The 17,697-nt window shown below is 33.5% G+C and overlaps 1 protein-coding gene across 8 annotated transcripts in view; it reads left to right on the top strand.

Moving 5' to 3' along the window:
* LOC105223795 (CUGBP Elav-like family member 2) overlaps positions 1-17,697 on the top strand; it is a 329,720-nt gene that overhangs the window by 240,868 nt on the left and 71,155 nt on the right. Inside the window, exon 1 of one of the 8 annotated variants that reach the window (XM_049446819.1) lies at positions 13,962-14,672. The exons of the other annotated variants lie outside the window; for them this stretch is intronic. Within the exon in view, the coding sequence (XP_049302776.1) occupies positions 14,045-14,672 (628 nt within the window). The 5' untranslated portion in view covers positions 13,962-14,044. Of the gene's footprint in view, positions 1-13,961; positions 14,673-17,697 lie in introns of those variants that run through there. 8 annotated transcript variants of the gene reach the window in all.

The following is a 17,697-nucleotide window of genomic DNA, read 5'->3' as shown; positions in this document are numbered from 1 at the left end:
ATCTGAGCAGGTTTACTTTTTCCTACATATACCTTTTATACCAGTTAAACTTATTTATACCAGTTGTATGTTCTTTTCTTCACTCTATAACTTTTGCGCTTCTGTATCGAAAAGTGCAGCTTATTTCGCTATATAAACTGTTATCCATCTGAGCAGCTTGAATTTTTCCTACAGGGCTTACATACTTGATTTGATTTGTCTCCATCCTTTGTACTCGATTTTGTTTGCTCTCATTTTTCATATAATGTATGTTATTATATTTTTGTTTCCCCATTATATTTTGATGCAATTTCCCGCACTTAAACATATGACGCTTTGTCGATTTTATTACATTACCGCAGTGTAAACTTTTCTCACGCCCAAAATGCGGCAACACAGCACAACAACCATATTGTGGCGATAATATGATTTGTGGCTTTCTGCACATGCAACGTGTACACGTAATCTTTATCGTGCTAATTTGAATTTACAAACACATATATGTATATATATATGTATATATGTGTTTCTGTGTGCTTTTGCAAGCGTTTTCCTATAAATAGCAAATTCAGCACTTCAACATTAAACTCGCTATATTCCATTGATTTACCCAGCAAATGCAATATGCAAATTAGTTCGCTACCTAAAAACATTGAAATGAAATTTTTCTAACACCAACGCTGTTGTTGTTGCTTTTATACTATTCTTGTTGCTGTTGTTGTTGTTGCGACAAAGCTGCCTTCAAGGTTAGTGCTGGCAATGCGCGTTGCATTCTACATATTTAATTGGAATTTTTATTATCCTTTTGCCCATAGTTGAAGTGTGCATATTTTTGCAAGACATTTGCATAGCGATTGCATATTCAGTAGCCCGCTACTGCTGCTGTTGCTACCACATTGGCTTGCCTTGCACTCTATGGCGTGTAGAGTGCAGCGTCTTCGCTGAGTCAAATGTGGCTGCTCATTGAATATGGAACACCGAGTTGACTCACGCTTGGAGTCGGTCAAATTGAGTGTTATAAGTGCATTACCCAAGTAACCATGCACACACACACACACTAATACTTATACACGCATACACACACGCATTAATACATACGCATAGACTTGAATATATATTTCATCTTGCATACTATCAAATATCGCATGTTGACTTTTCATACGGTACTTATGTGCATATATGACGACATAAGCATATAAATATGTGCCGAGCGGGTATTTATATGCTTAAAGGAGCATGTCCTTGGCTATAAATGCCTGCGCATAAGTAAATAAAAATATGCTTGCATAAAAATAAGTGGAGTTGACATTTGCATGCGATGACAATTTTTTAAATTTCTTTTCAAGATTTTCTTTTCCGTAAACTAAATTATTTTTATTTTGTAAATTGATTATTTTTTATTTCAAATGCTTTTATTTTATTTTTTCTCTCGAAGTTTCATTCAATCGAAATGGCATTTTACATATTTTTCTGTCTAAACTAATTTCGATAGTGGTTGTATGACATTTATGCGATTTTTTTAGTATAATGAATACATTTGTAATATCAATGGATAAGTGGCAAACGTAGAAGGAAATGAACTTAGTAAGTAACAAGTGAGTTCGGGTGTAAGAATCTTCTCATACTCTTGCAATTTTCCAGTATAAAAGTTGGATTGTTAAACTAACAAAAAATTTTTGGTAGTCGAAAAACTCTTTTCGTACTTTGGCTACAAAAAGAAGCATGAATTGTCTATGAAAAAATGGACAGAATTAATATTTTCAATTCTTTGCTGAAAGGAAATGAAATCGAACCATTTCTGAAGCGAATGGTAACAGGTGATGAAGAGTGGATCAAATACCACAATATTGTGCGAAAAAACTTGGTCCAAGCGTGGTGAAGCAAAGCTAGGATTGACGACTCGAAAGGTTATGCTGAGTGTTTGGTGTGATTGGAAAAGAATCAGCCACTATGAGCTGCTTCAGCCTGATCGAACGATTGATTCTACATTTTACTGTCAACAACTGATGAGATTGAAGCAAGAAATCGAAAAAAAAAAACGGCCAGAACTGATCAATAGAAAGGGCTTCGTCTTCCATCAGGACAACACACATCTTTGATGACTCGTCAAAAACTGGGAGAGCTTGGCTGGGAAGTTTTGATGCATCCGCCATACAGCCTTGACCTTGCACCATCGAGCTACCATTTGCTTCGATCAAGGCAGAACTCCCTTAATAGAGTAAAGTTCGCTTCAAGAGAAGCCTGTGAAAATTACTTGTCGCAGTTTTTCGCCGAGAAAGTTTTACACTGATAGAATAATGTCTCTAGCGGAAAAAGTGGCAAAAAATTGTGGACCAAAACGGTACGAAGTCAACCGGAATGGACACTAAATAAATTATTGATCGGATTAAACCCATTTTTGACACATAGGCATAATTTTATTAGAAAAAGATTCTCTTCGAATTTTACCGATATTTTCGAGAAAGAGTTGGCAATAGGAACTGGAGTCCATATATTCGGTAACTGGGGGTTTCAACAGTTTTAATTCGATTTGTATACATTTTGGTCATAGGCCAGAATACTTTAAAGGCAGTATTTGCGTAAAGTCGTATCTCTATACATTCATTGTTGCTTAATTTGTATACTCGAATATGAAAAAACCTAATGGAATATAAAATTGTGTTATGTGAGAAGTAGGCATGTTTATAGATTCCTATTTTAAGCTGTGATATCAGAATTTTACAAAAATGCTACCAACCAAATTTTTTGCTGAAATCGATCCAGCGTTGCTCGAGATATAGAGTTTCACCTAAATGTGGTCCCACGGAAATCTTCGAATTTTGGCAACAAAGTCCTCCCTGGTGACAAAGAGCGCAAAGTCGTATGCTTCTAAGGCGTTTATGTATTGGTTTATCGCGCTTTAAGTAGTTTTTAACAGAACCTTTATATGGGGAGTGCTGGGGTTATCATCCCATGCTTAAGGGATTTGTCCAGAGTGAATTTGACCATTTTAGCGTAAATTGTATGGGATATATGGTCTCAACAAACTTCTTAGAGGGCGGAAATGCCCCTACCTATGCCCAATTAAATATTTTAATTTTAATCTACGAACTCCGTCTTGTTTTTTCACCAAGAAATATGTATACCAAGTTTTGTTAAGATATCTTAATTTTTGCTTAAGGTACAACCCGGATTTCAACTTGTCTCTTCAAACTAATCATGTATACATATTTAACCCTATAATTATCTCACTTTGTAATACATACTATTGTTAGTGAGCAAAACTATTATACTCTGTAGCAACAGGATGTAAGAGTACAAGTATAAAAATCCTCGAGCTCGAGACGGTTGAAGTCTAATCGCGGTGAGTCGGTGCAAAAATGGCCAAATAGCTATCAAAAAAGTTTTGCTATGTGTTTTCCTGGATTTGAAGAGAATTATCTACTAACCTTAATTTGGACCTATACTGTAGGAATCAGATTGTCAATTGGAACGCCTAAAGTTAGCAATTAGCCAGAAGCGACCAGTTTTAGGCAATAGAGCCACAACTCTGATTCAGCAGGATAACGTCAGACCACACACACATGTGGCTCGGCAGATTGCGAATTACTTTTGTGATAAAATAGTAGCTTCAAGAGGAGCTTATGAGAAACGACTATTCCAGTTTTTTGTTGTCCAAAGGGTCAAGAGCTTATAAAGGCATTGTGAAATTATCTTCAAAATGGCAAATATATCGCCTCAAAATTTGAATATATCGCCTAAATGGGGCTATTCTTACTATTCTTAAATAATTAAATTTAATACAAAAATAATGGATTTATGAGCAATGAGTGTCGCCTCTATCAAAACCCAAAAGTGCACAAAACAAATCCTTGGAATGTTTTTTTATTCTTAATTTTGGGGATCGTGCGCTTTTGTAAGTTAATTTTTGGGTATTTCTTTTAATAGCGAAAATTCTGTACAATTATATTTATTTTTGATGTCTAACATACTATGTCCGAACTTGCTATCACCGAAAAAATAGTTCTGCTTTGCAAACTGACGTTTAGCAATACCAAGAGCTACGTCAGGATCGGGAGAGACCTCTCTGAGACGTTCCATACCAAACGAGGTTTCAGACAAGGCGATTCCCTATCAAACGACTTCTTCATGGAGAAAATAGTTCGAGCTGCAGGGCTAAATATAGAAAGACAATCTTCTAATTTCATCTGTCTTGAAACTATTATCAACACCAACAGAACAGCTCTTGCCAACACGTGCTACTTTCGACTGAGTAGGCAATTAAAAAGTTAAGTTCCCTCCTGACGAACAAAGACAAAATTCTACAAGCGTCTCATCATTCCCGTCCGACTATATGGTGCAAAGGCATGGACCTTTTCCAGAAAAAAGTTTTGCGAAAGATTTATGGTTCTTTGCGTATTTTTAGCGGCGAATACCGCAGTCGATGGAAAGAGGAGTTGAAAGAGATTATGGCGACATTGACATAGTTCAGCGAATCAAGAGATGGCGGCTATGCTGGCTTGGTCCTGTTGTTCGTGCGGAAGTAAGCACTTTAGATTTAGAGGTTTTCGATTCAGTACCCGACAGTGTAAGCAGAGGAATAGGGAGACCTTCACTCTATTGGAGTGATCAAGTGAAGAAAACCTAGGTGAACTTGGTGTCTGGACATGGCGCCAAACAGTGAAAAGAAGAAACGAATGAAGCGGTGTCTACGCCAGTAAAGAAAAAACAGACATTTGGAAGAAAATTTGTATATTACGTGGAAAGATGTTCCTTCGTTTTTTATAGCCTTCTCTAAGGCTACTAGGATAAGTTAGGAACAAACACGATAAATTTTCATTGAAATGTAATTGAATTTTTTTCCCAATTTAATCGCAAGATTTAAATTTTACTAATATACATATGTACTTGTATGTATGTAGTAAAGTGTTGGCAACTCTCAAAAAAACTATATGTTATGTTATGTTATGTTATGTTGTGTTATGTTACGTTATGATACATCATATAGTTCTTTGGCTTGTTTTAATTTTCAGAATTATAATCTAATAATAATAAAGCAAAAATATTGTATAATCAGATATTTATGTATATCCAATAATCCATAGTGTTGCTATGCGACATCTGTCCGACCATCGTTTCTGATCCGAATTCATGGCGCTCCACTGAATAACTGCTGAGTAGTTCATTTTATTTCACAGCTTCTCGGATAGTCTATTATATTCCCATCTTCTGATGCACAGAAGTAAATGTATGTATGTATGTACATTAGGGTGATTCAAAAAATTTTTTTTATTTTTTTTTCAATTGGTACTCGCAAAAATAGGTTCCTAGACACCTCTAAGAAAGCCTCTCCAAATATGAGATTTTAATTGTAACGGGAAGGTCCTCCGCCTAACGGTTTTCTATTTTTTCTTATTATCAGATAGAAAAATTTATATCTCGCTTCCAACTACTTGAAAAAATATCTTGTTAATTAGGTTTTGTAGGAAATTGAATGCTCTAAAATATGGTCTCTTATGATTTTTTCGTAAACCCAACCGTTTAAAAGATATTAACAGTTAAAATTTGATGATTTTTGGGAAAATTTTTTATTTCTTAATAATTTTATAACTCAATGAAAAAAAATTATTACGAATAGGTTTTTGGAGAGACTAACTTAGAGGTGCTTAGGACCCTATTTTTCAGAGTACCAAACGAAAAAAAAATTTATTTTTTTTGATCCACCCTAATATGCACTGATTTTTGACGATGAATATCTCGTAAACGCTTAACTTTATTGAAAAATTACTTTAGACCATTTTTATAGAGCAGTAAATTTCCTACAAAACTATGAGTTTCATCATTCATAATAATTTTTTTTCATTGAGTTATAAAATTAATAAGAAATAAAGAATTTTTACAAACAAATTTCAACCGTTAATATCTTTTAAACGGTTGGGTTTACGAAAAAATCATAAGAGACCATATTTTAGAGCATTCAATTTCCTACAAAACCTAATTAACAAGATATTTTTTCAAGTAGTTGGAAGCGAGATATAAATTTTTCTATCTGATAATAAGAAAAAATACAAAACCGTTAGGCGGAGGACCTTCCCGTTACAATTAAAATCTCATATTTGGAGAGGCTTTCTTAGAGGTGTCTAGGAACCTATTTTTGCGAGTACCAATGAAAAAAAAAAAATTTTTGAATCACCCTATGTACATACCTATTACGTATATGCGAGGTTAAACTAAAGACACTGCTGCCAAAATTAGCCTTAGAGTTCTTGAATTACTTTTATTTATCGCTTCGTTACTTTCACTTAACTGTAAAGTCATGCCAACATTGAACTGCTATTTAATATAATAAACTTTTCTTTGAATGTGTTTATGTATATACATATGTATGTATGCATGTATGTATGTGTGTATAATTGTATGAACATGCAAATGAAGAGTAATCTCATACTTAAAGCCGCCACAACAACGGTTACTTAATACCTCATTCAGTTCAATTGCAACAAACAACAATTGAAACTGATTTTCCATTGCCACACTGATATATGTACGTGTATGTAAGTGTATATGTATATGATACATACTTGCGGGTATTGTGTTTACGTTCATTCATACAGCAATTAGCACTTGAATGTTGGCAACTGCTTTTATGAGCAACTTGTTTGAATGCGGCTGAGAGCGCTTCGAGTGAAATTAGAACAGAATAAATACTTAACACTTCCAAAGGCATACGCTGCACAAACATACATATTTGTATAGAATTATGTGCATTTTGCGCGCATATGATTATGCAAGCCTTGCACATACATACATATATGCGTGTGTGTGTGAGTGCGATGCAAAAAGCGTAAATTGCAAAGGCACGGCAGCGCAAGATCGCTGAGCTGCTGCTATATGCATATAATATATATACAAAAGTTAATCTATATAGCATACGTGTATGTGCGTATGTATGCTCTGTGCATGTTTATGCAATCGCTGCTGCCAACTTTGGCGGCAATTCAAAAAAACCAACTGATTCGCCCATATCATTTGCGCTTAAAACGTCAATGCGTTCGTCTCGTCAAGTGCCGCGGCGCGCATATCTTCTTAGCTGTGCAAACACACCACCACTACACACAAACACACATCAATCAGTGAAAATCGAAGCATCATTGCCGGTAAATTACTTAGAGTTTTCTTTATAGAAAAAAAAATTATTTTACCGTGTCTTCGAAGTATCGAAGTGACACAGCGCAAGAATTTCAAGTGTTTTATTCTGTGGAAAGCAACTTCTTATTAGTGCGCGTGTATGAGTGTACCTGAAACAGGCACGAGCATTTGTATTGCCTTTAAGGAAGCTAAATCTCTACATGAGTCAGAAATTCGTCGATTATTTGCTTAGTCGGCGTTTAGTGTTTTAGTGTGCTCAATACAGCAAGTTAGTATATGCTTATATATAGTCGGTGTAGCGGTAAATATTTATAGCTTTACTTCGCTGTACCGTTTTTAATTGGTGTGACTAACTGATACAAAGAAAACTTATACTACAGTGTGGTTTAGATGCTTTTGATTGTGGACAAAAAAATATTTTTCTGAATGCTAGGTAAATTTCAATAAGAGGAGAGAAGCAGCAGAAGTGCAGAAATCTCAAGTAAGTCAAACTCGTTAATATCAAATCAAAGTTTCAACTTATAGGTATCGTCACCTAAAATGCAAAATAACGTAACGGCATTTTTGATAAGTTTACAGGCGAAGGAAAAACTCGTAATGAAAAAATAAATTGAGTTTAGGTTATAAAGTGGGTATATATTGGTTATGTATTGGTTATTTATTGGTTATTTCTGACAGCGGCAGCTAAAAATTTTATGCTACATAGATGTAATATGATGTAGTGAACCGTAAGCAATAAAAACCCTAATTAGATTTTTTTGATGATATGTTGTTTTGCATTTTAGGTGACGATATAGACATGAATTTAGGTCAATAGATATTTTAAAAGCCTAGAAAAATATATCACTTTCCAAAGTTATAGTAAAGAAAATTAACCTAAGATGTATTATAGCCGGAATTTAAGACGGAAATATGTAAATTTCTCAACAACTGGCTTTATATTTTTAATATTTTGTTTTAATAAGTAGAAGCAAACAATTTTATAAAGTAAATACTAACGAAAATTCTCAATTTAAGTGCCTGAACAGAGAAGTAGATCATTTCTCAATATAAAAAGTTCTTTACGTTGTTAAATTGCTAGTGTGTATTTTCCATAAGAATATTTTTTCTTAAATAAAAACCAGAAAAAAGGCTAGTTTCAGCTAAACCGGAAATATAAGTAATTTCCATCAGAGATGAAGTCCTTAAAGCATAAAAGGCACAAACAAATCTGTATTTTGATTTCGATCGCTCAGTTTATATGACAGCTATATGCTATAGTGATCGATATCTTGCCAAATAAAAAAGTTTCCCTTACAAGGACTTGAGCCTGAACTGTCAGCTTGTATGGCAACTATATGCTATAGTTGTTTGGTCTAAACAATTTTATCAGATGATATAGACAATCTTTGGAAAATAATCTGTGCCTAATTTCACAAACTTACTGTGTGAAATTAAAAAGTTTTCCATACAAGAATTTTGGGTGGATCAATCAGCTTGTAAGGCTATAGTTTACCGATGTCTGCAGTTGTCACAAATGAACAGCTACTTGATGAGAAAAGCACGTGTTCACATATTCAGCGAAATATCTTAAAGATAGTTTAGTTTGCGCAGATATAAACCGATAGACGGACAAACAGACGAAGCCGGCTAAATATACTCAGCTAGTCACTCTGATCATTTATGCCATATAAATACCCGACAGGGTCTCCGACGTTTCTTTCTGGATATTACAAACGTTTCTTCAAACCTAATCTACCTTGTTAGGGGAATAACAGTAGCAGCAACTCATAAAAAACGAAAGAGCTGCTTTGAAATTCATTCCAACTAAGACAACGTGGCGTATAAGTAATATTCTCATTTTCGGGTTTGAAAAATATCACGGCTCATTAATATGAAATGTTATCAAAATGCTATTAAATAACATAGGTGAGAAATAAACCAACAGTTTTTTTTTAGTGAAAAGGAAATGAGGAAGTCAAAATGTGACAATAGAGCTGGATCCATATATTCAATAACCTGTCTATATTCGTAATTTCGTAAAATTTCAAGCTTTCAATATATAACCAATGGATAACCATTTTGTAACCAAAACTCAAAATTATATCGTTTTTATTCGCCTGTAAAATGTAGCTTGTATGTAGAAGTTGATTGAGAAGTGATTTATATTTTTCAATTTTGGTTTGCTCCATCACGGCCACAATTCCATCAAGATAGAGATACGTATTCCTACATTCATTACTGTGATTAATATATTGAGAATACTCTGTAATGATAAGAGTGAGTTCCGTAAAATAACATATAATTTATTAGGATGCTTGCTTTAATTCTTATCACAGATTTTCATTGATTGTGCAGATTTGCTCAATTTTACTTTTGTTGCACCGATTGAACGTTATTCAGCATAGTTGATGGTAAAATTGTTGACAGACACCAAAAGGTCTATCGTTTGAGGAGGCATATTCATGCAAGATTATTTCATAGATTCAACAATATAATTTTTTCTGGCTTCACAAACAATTATATCTTTAACACACACTCCTTAGGTTATGTTAGATACATAAATAGGCCACAATAGTCCCACTTGCACAACTAGAGGTATTGGTCTAAAAGATCGTTGCATGACGACAAAATGCCTAGAGCCTGCTAGAAATTAATTGAGCCGATTATAAAAATCATCTCCAATTCGCTTGGTTCGTAGAATGCATGGCGACCGAGGTGCCTTAACCTTAGTCTGGCGAAAGCTGGACGAAGTAGAAAGTTCGTAGCTGTTTTGACCTCATCTTCAGTGTCTTCCACCTTATTTTACTGCCTGCAACTTTAACAAATTTCGTCCTCTAAAGACTTTAGCATCACCTCGTGAGTAGGTTTTCACATCAACACAAAAGCTGCTTGCTGTTCAAGAGCTGGCGCGAGGCCCATAGATCCAGACTCCGAGTTCAAGCAGACAGGCGAATAGTTTTATTACTTCTCAGAAAGCTTTTCCTCCGAACTAGCCTAATCCAATTTCATTAATTAGAGTAATGAGGAAATGGCTCTTAAGTTTATTGATGCCTTTAATAAACTAAGAGCGCGTGTTTGTAAAGATAAAGTTGAATATGATATTTACCATTTCAAGATTCATATTTTATATTAAAATATGGAAAAAAGAGAATGTGTAATGACACTTCTCTTCTAAAGTACAATTGAGTACAACAGTCAAACGTTACCAGTGGGTAAAAGGAAGAGCTATATGGTACTTATACTAAGGCTAGTTTAGGTTAATCTGGGAGGCCACTAAGCCACTCGTAGACCAGTTTTTGTCCTTTGCAACCAGATAGAGTTCAGTTGCTAGGTTCATGAGGAGTAGTCATCCTTTAGGATGCCTACGCTTGACGCGAATTGCAGCAGATTCTGCTGCCTCACTATCGAGTATCCAGTGTATCATACCGTGGGGACCCCTATGATTACAGCGTAGTCTAGCCAATGTGAGACAAGTCCACAAGAAATGCTCATTATTTTTTTAGTGCCCTGCTCCAGACATTTCCTACAGTCTTCTCGTCCCCTCAGCCTCACTTACGGTCAGCCACCATACAGTGATCAATTAGTATTCCCATCATGTTCCTACAGTCTCTTCTATCGAACACGTATACTAAACTTATTTCCTTGACTATGTAATCATCGCTAAAAGGGCGGCGACTGATCGATTATTTACGAAAGTTATCTTCTACAAGTCCGAAGAGTAAAAAAAATTGCAATTTTCCGAGTTTATGTACGAAGAGAGTTTGACAATTATTAGTCATGAGATTATTTATATAGCAATATATATATATATATTGATGCTTTGAACTTTCAATGAGAGCCCGAAATCCATATAAAGTTCATCAATATTCAAATAATTTAAATTTTCTTTACTGTGTATTAGTATCATATTAAATATCGCAACATACCCATACCGGTATTATGCTTATCAAACAACCACCTCTACACCACTGTGCCTAGATTTTCAACCAGGGAATTGCACCTAAAATTTATTGCCGCCGCTCTGAGGCCGTTTTCGGCGTAACGATTTCATTCAACGCGACAGCTAAGGTGAACCTCAACCCCACACTTTTACACACAGACTCAATTGCATTCCAATAAATGCTCGTGATTTTGTTGTGTGTTGTTGTGTGTATTGTATAGCGGTGTGGTGGTGTATTGTTGTCGTTGTTGCTGATGCGATGCCATTACTGCTGGCAATTAAGTGATTGCACACACTATTTTTAGAAAACAATTCGAGCACGAAATGCACGCTAATTCGATTTAATTGATCACTCGATGGCGAATGGGCGGCGAACGCTTGGCCCATCGCATGCCTGTGGCCGTTGCACCAACAGTGCCGTGCCGCCAATACACCAGCTCACCAAACTGCAAATCCGCAAAACCTTAAACCATTGCAATTCATTTCACGCACCGCTAACGAACCGAAGTGCGTGTGCCAGTGCTGCTACAATATATTCATATATAGACCTATACTATATACCATATATATATATATATTGATATACCGATATCTATGTATATTGCTAACTATTTTTTGTTGGTTGCAAATTGTGTTTAATTGACAAAATTCAACGTTTTTGTGTGTGCCGATAATTTTACCAAAAATCACAAGCAAAAATATTCCGTTAAAATTCTGAGAATTCACTGTGTTTCTTTTGTTGTAAATTTAAACATTTATTTAGCAATTATTTATCTGTTTAAATGTTCAACGTGTTTTCGTGTTGCGCATAAATGTTGATTTCGTATGCTAAGGAACAATAGTGCTAATATTGAAAAAAATATCAGTGTATATTTATATAATTTGTGTAAAAACGCGTAAAGCCAATGTTGACTTAGGTCGTTTATGCCTAAACGTTATTTGAAAATGTTTAAATGCTCTATTGCTGGATGCTTTTGTGGCTAATTTGTAATTTGGTGTAACTCTGTTGGGATTCGTGGTGTTAATTATTATAAAAACTATAAATTTAATTAATTAATTTAATAACTAATTAAGAAAAATTAAACATAAAAATAAAAATTTTTTAAGTGTTTTTAATTAGAACCCGAAAAATACATAGAAATTAAAAACTTAATTAAAAAAATTAAGAAAAAATTAATTATAAAAAAAATTAATTATTAATGAAAAAGAAAAATTTAACGAAAAATGCCAATGCATTAATAAAAAAATATATCAGTTGAAAATTAATTTTTTTATTTAAAAATAGAAGTAAACCTAAATTTTACATTAAAAATATATAAAAAAAAAATTAGTTAATTCAATAATTATATAAATAAAATTTAAAAACTAAATAAAAGTGTTTACATAATTTTTTATTAAAACTCAAGAAATTAAAAACTAAAAAGCATAATTTAAAAAAATTAAAAAAATAGTAAAAAAATTTAAAAATATTAATAATTTAATAAAAATTATTAAGTAAATAAAAAAAAAAACAATAACAGATTAAACATATAAATTAAAAAAAATAGTAAAAAAACAACAAAATTAATTAATTAATAATAATAAATAAATAAATAATAATAAAAAAGTAAAGGAAAAATTAAAGATTTTATTAAAAAAAAATACGAAAAACTTATATTTTAGATTAAAAGTACTTAAAATTAAATAGTTCAGTAATTTTTCAAATTTAATAAGTATTTTTTTTTAAATTTATACATATATAAAATACATTATTTTAATTATAAAGGAGAAACCCCTAAATTTGAGATTAAGATAAAAAAATATTTTACTCAATAATTACTCAAATAAAATTAAAAAACTAAGTAAATGTTTCCATAATTTTTTCATTAAAAATTAAAAAAAATTTAAAAAAAAATTAAAAAAAAATTAATTAAAAAAAAATAAATTAATAAAAAAATAATAAAAATAATAAAAAAAATAAAAAAAAAAAAATTTAGATTTAAAAAATTAAAAAGAAAAGCTAAAAAATTAAAAAATAATTAGTGATATATTAAAAAAAAAAATAAAATTAAAAAAAAAATAATTAAAAAAAATTAATTAATAAAAAAATAATAAAAAACCAAAAATTTAGATTTAAAAAATATTTATAATCTAGACAAAGCTTGTATATAAAATTAAATCCTTTTTTAATATTATAAATCAAATAAAATTTATAAAAATTATTAAATTATATTAAAAACTAAAATTAAGAGTGAAGTTTCCATTAAATATTTAAATTAAATCAAACATTTTTAATTTAAAGAAATTTAAAAAATCTATATTTTATTTTTGTGTAAAAAAATTAGAAAAGAAAAATTTTCGAATTTTTGACTAAACCTTGTGTTTGTATATAAAATTAAATAATTTATCAAATAAAATTTAAAAATTTAATAAATGTTTTTTTAGTAAAAACTAAAAAATAATTAAATAATTAAATAAAAAAATTAATAAAAAATAAATAATTTAATTTGAACAAATTAAAAAATATTAATTAGTAAAAGTAAAAACTAAAAAAATAAATTTTATAAAACATTAGAAAAAAATTAAGCAACATTAAACATTTAAATTAAGAGTAAAATTTTTAAATAAAAAACTTAAATTTATTAAAAAATTTTTCACGTAAAATCTTAACAAAAATAAAAAAAAAATCTATATTTTAGACTAAGTTTCGTGTTTGTGTAAAAAAATAAATAAATTAAAAAGTATTAGTGATTAAAAATTTTCACATTTTTGACTAAACTCCGTGTTTGTGCTAAAAAGTTGCCTAAATGTAAGTGCAAAGTACCGCTACTTAGGTACAAAAAGTCAAATCGTATTATAAATTTATCACATCAATGTTTTCTCTGGCACGCCTAACCATCTAAACTGGTTGTGGCACTTCCCACACATCTCTCTCTATATAAAAAATATATATATTTTGGTGTATATACCCTTTGTGTGAACCACGAAAATCGTCGTTTTGTGAAATTTACTCGGCATTGTTGACAATTAATTACTATGAAAAATAATTCCGCTACAATTGGCTTGACAAATTGCAGCAGCAGCAGCAGCAGCGGCAGTGGCAACAAAAGCGCCAGCGACAATAATAGCAATAACGGTAGCAGCTGTGCCAACGAGCCGAACAGCAGCACGGCCGCCAACAGTTTTTATGTTTCTGCGCTGAACCACAACAGCAGCAATAACATTAGCAGTGGCCGTGCCAGCACTAGCGGTAAATACAGTGGCATCAGTGGCAACAAGAGCGAAACAAATGTTGCCGATTGTAGTCGAGCCAACTGCAGTGACCAATTATCAACGTTAATTGAGAGCTTATCCAAAGGTAATAGCGACAGCATTGCCGCTGTGCGACTCGGACTCGGCTTGAATCTCGGCATTGGCAGCGGACTCGGCGCTGGCTACGCCACCGGCTCGGGCACGAGTTCTGTACCCGGTACTAGCTACAATATACCAACAAGCGCACTAACGTCCACGTCATTTGTGCCGTACGGCGGTGGTAGCGACGGCGTGGAAGTGGCCAACAACATTGCCACAGCATTTTTACCGACTTCGACATATAAAACTTATCCGGCGATAAATTCCGCTTATTGGCTGCCATCACCAAATCCATCACCGTACTCGGTGCCAGGTATGTTGCAGTAATATAGGGAAATTCGTCTCGTTGTGCCTGTTGTTGCTTGCTGCTAGTTGTTGTTGGTTGTTGGTTGTTGTCGTGTTAGTTGAAGCGGTGATTGCAGCAGCGCCAAACGTCAATGCCTAGCAACAATCAATACGGTACAACTATGGCGTTGTCAATATGTCAACCTTTCAGGCATAACGTTGTCGCATCCAAATTGACAGGCTATTTTTTTTCCCTGTAGCGACCCCCTTTGTTGTCGTCTCATCGGTTGCACACTTGCCTGCAGTGTTGTTGGGGTTTGGTGTTGTTGTGCTCGGCTTCCATGTGAATTTGTGTGCATTATTTGAATTTTACCTTGCAACCTTTACAATGTTGCAGCAAGTGAAGTGATATCAATAGTTCAATTATCGACGTTGACTACTTCGGCCGTTTAAAATGTCAATTGCGGGGTGTGCGGTGGCGTACATATTGTCTAAGTGTCACACTGGTACTGGTGGAGACGGCAGGAAAATTGAGCCTCTATAAATGTGTGGCAATTTTTAGGGGAATAAATTAAAGGCAATGTGAATGCGTATCTCAAAATATTTAGCTCGGTTTGAACTAATTTGCTTCTGAATTTGTTAGGTTACCTTAATTTGTATGGGTTACCACAAGAGATTATTCCCAAAAGCTCACTATCAGTTATGGAGGAAAGCTTATGCTTTCTTTTTCTGATTCGGTATTATTTACTAATTTAGTCGTTACTGGTATCAAAACTTGTTATTTGAATTAATGAGGATTTCCCAAATTTAATGATATTCAAGCCTCCAAAACATCCAAGGCACCAAGCGAGATATCTGAGGCGTAATTTGTAGAAGTACTTTTTATTAACACCAATATTTCCTATTAATTTGGAAATTTTTATCACAAGTTGGAGTCTTTACTATCCTGATTTTCGTCTCCTAAAAAGCGGTTAAAAATCAATTTTTATATTAACCCTATGATAGTTTTGTAACGAAGCATGTAGGTTGACAATCAAGACAACATCTTGTCGAATGCAAGTACTCAAAATTGTATACAAGAAAGTGAGGTGGAAGAATCGAGGCAATTCGATGGTCCAGCTTTACAAGACTGAGACTGGTAAACCGGGTGCGGTTAGCTCAAAGACGGGCACAATACATCAAATGGCGCAGCCTCGTTTATCTTGCTCAAAACACTTTGTCGACTTATGATGAACTATGATGACTAAAATATATAAGTTTTAGGTTTCAGGGCGAATCGGCGATCCAAACTGTTTAATGGAGTTCCTTGTTGCCTTAACATTGTAATATGATTGAACTTATACCAACGTCCCAGGCTGGTTTTACTAATTCCCTCTCTGTAAGGGTTCGTCCAACTATATTTGAACGATCCACTTTTTAAAATAATAAGTCAAGTTAATTTTTGGTACACTAGAGTGGCACATTCAACCATTTTGAATGCAACAAATTTCTAATTTCAAGTTTGGAGCCAATTATAGAGAAGTTTTTCGAAAGTGTGGTGTTTTTTCCTTGTCAATATATCCCTAGAGATTTCATTTTTAGTAAAACCTAGCCTGTAGTGCCATCTATAGAGATAAACTTCAGAAAAACTCAAGATATTTGAAGTGAGTTCTCCCACGGAGAGAATATCCGACATATATAACGACGATCTTCAACTTTCAAAACACTTTCTTCGAAGTCTAACTATTTACATTTAAATAACATATGCCGTGTTGTACTGCCACCATTAGTACCGGGTACCACTGAATATTTCTAGTTTATCATCCCGACGCATCAAAAAATACTGAGGTGACACAGTGAGTGTACGGTAGAAAAGTCCTTCGTCAGGACTCTGGTCTTTACGTGTTGGGGACGACTATCGTATCCGAACCAAAGACGAGCTGTATGATCTGTACCAAGCCATTGGCTTTGTAAAGCAAATAAACGTTCAGCGGCTATACTGGCTTAGTCATAATGTGAAAATGAAACATGCTTTAGATACGAATTTCGATGGCAAAAGGCGAAGATATAGACTGTGTCTTCGCTGGAGCAACCAAATAGAAGAATCAGGGGCGAAACTTACATAGTGTACGAGACTGGAGAGGGTACGCAACTAACAGAACTAACAGAGGTGTCTCAGAGATCGTACGTCCGACTGAAACTCAAGATAATTGATGAAGCAAATTAAAGAAAAGAGAATTACAGATACAATAGAATGTTTATCATTGTAGAGTATTTACCAAAACGTAGAATGTGTCTAATATCCATTTCTTATATATAGTATGGTATCATATATATTGTGGAGTCTTCGAATCACTTATTGTCTGTTCGCTAGACTTGAACTCTGCTCTTTCCTAAAAATAAATTTACTTATTAGTGTGGGTAAAAAAAACGAGGATTTTTCTCGCTTGGTGCTCTGAAAAATAGGTTTTTAGACACAGCTATGAAAATCTATCCAAGTATGAGCTTTTATTTGTAAGTTCCCGCCGTGTTAAAGCTTTCTATTTTGTTTCGTTATTATCAGACAGAAAAATTCAAATCTCGCTTCCAACTACATCGAACAATAGATTTATAGATTGTTGCATTGATTTTGTTGACATTTGTATACCGTTCAGAAGAGATCTACAACGATTTATTCCCAAAAACTAACCGTTAAAAAGATGTACAAACGGTTAAAGTCTGATTATTTTAAGACACATTTTTTATCTTTTGGATTTAACAACTCATTACCAAAAAATTGTGATAAAGAAGTATCCGGCAATTCCACCAAAATCATTCAAACGGACTCACGAGTGATGTCGAGCACTCTTGCTATCGCTCTAACGCTTGCCTTACGATTTTCAAGGACCATATTCTTCACTTTTATAATATTTTCATCAATTGAAGCGGTCGTGCAGAACGAGGCATGTCTTCAACAATCTCTCGACCATCTTTGAAGGCTTTGTAGCACTCGCTTATGTTTTTGATAAAACTGAATCACCATAAGCCTTTTCCAACTTTCGGCACGATTTTACACACGAAATTTGTTCGGAAAT

Source organism: Bactrocera dorsalis, chromosome 1 (genome assembly GCF_023373825.1).
Source record: "Bactrocera dorsalis isolate Fly_Bdor chromosome 1, ASM2337382v1, whole genome shotgun sequence".
Classification (NCBI taxonomy): Eukaryota; Metazoa; Arthropoda; class Insecta; order Diptera; family Tephritidae; genus Bactrocera; species Bactrocera dorsalis.
Note: the sequence above shows the minus strand (reverse complement) of the source record. Positions and strands in the feature narration are given on the sequence as shown.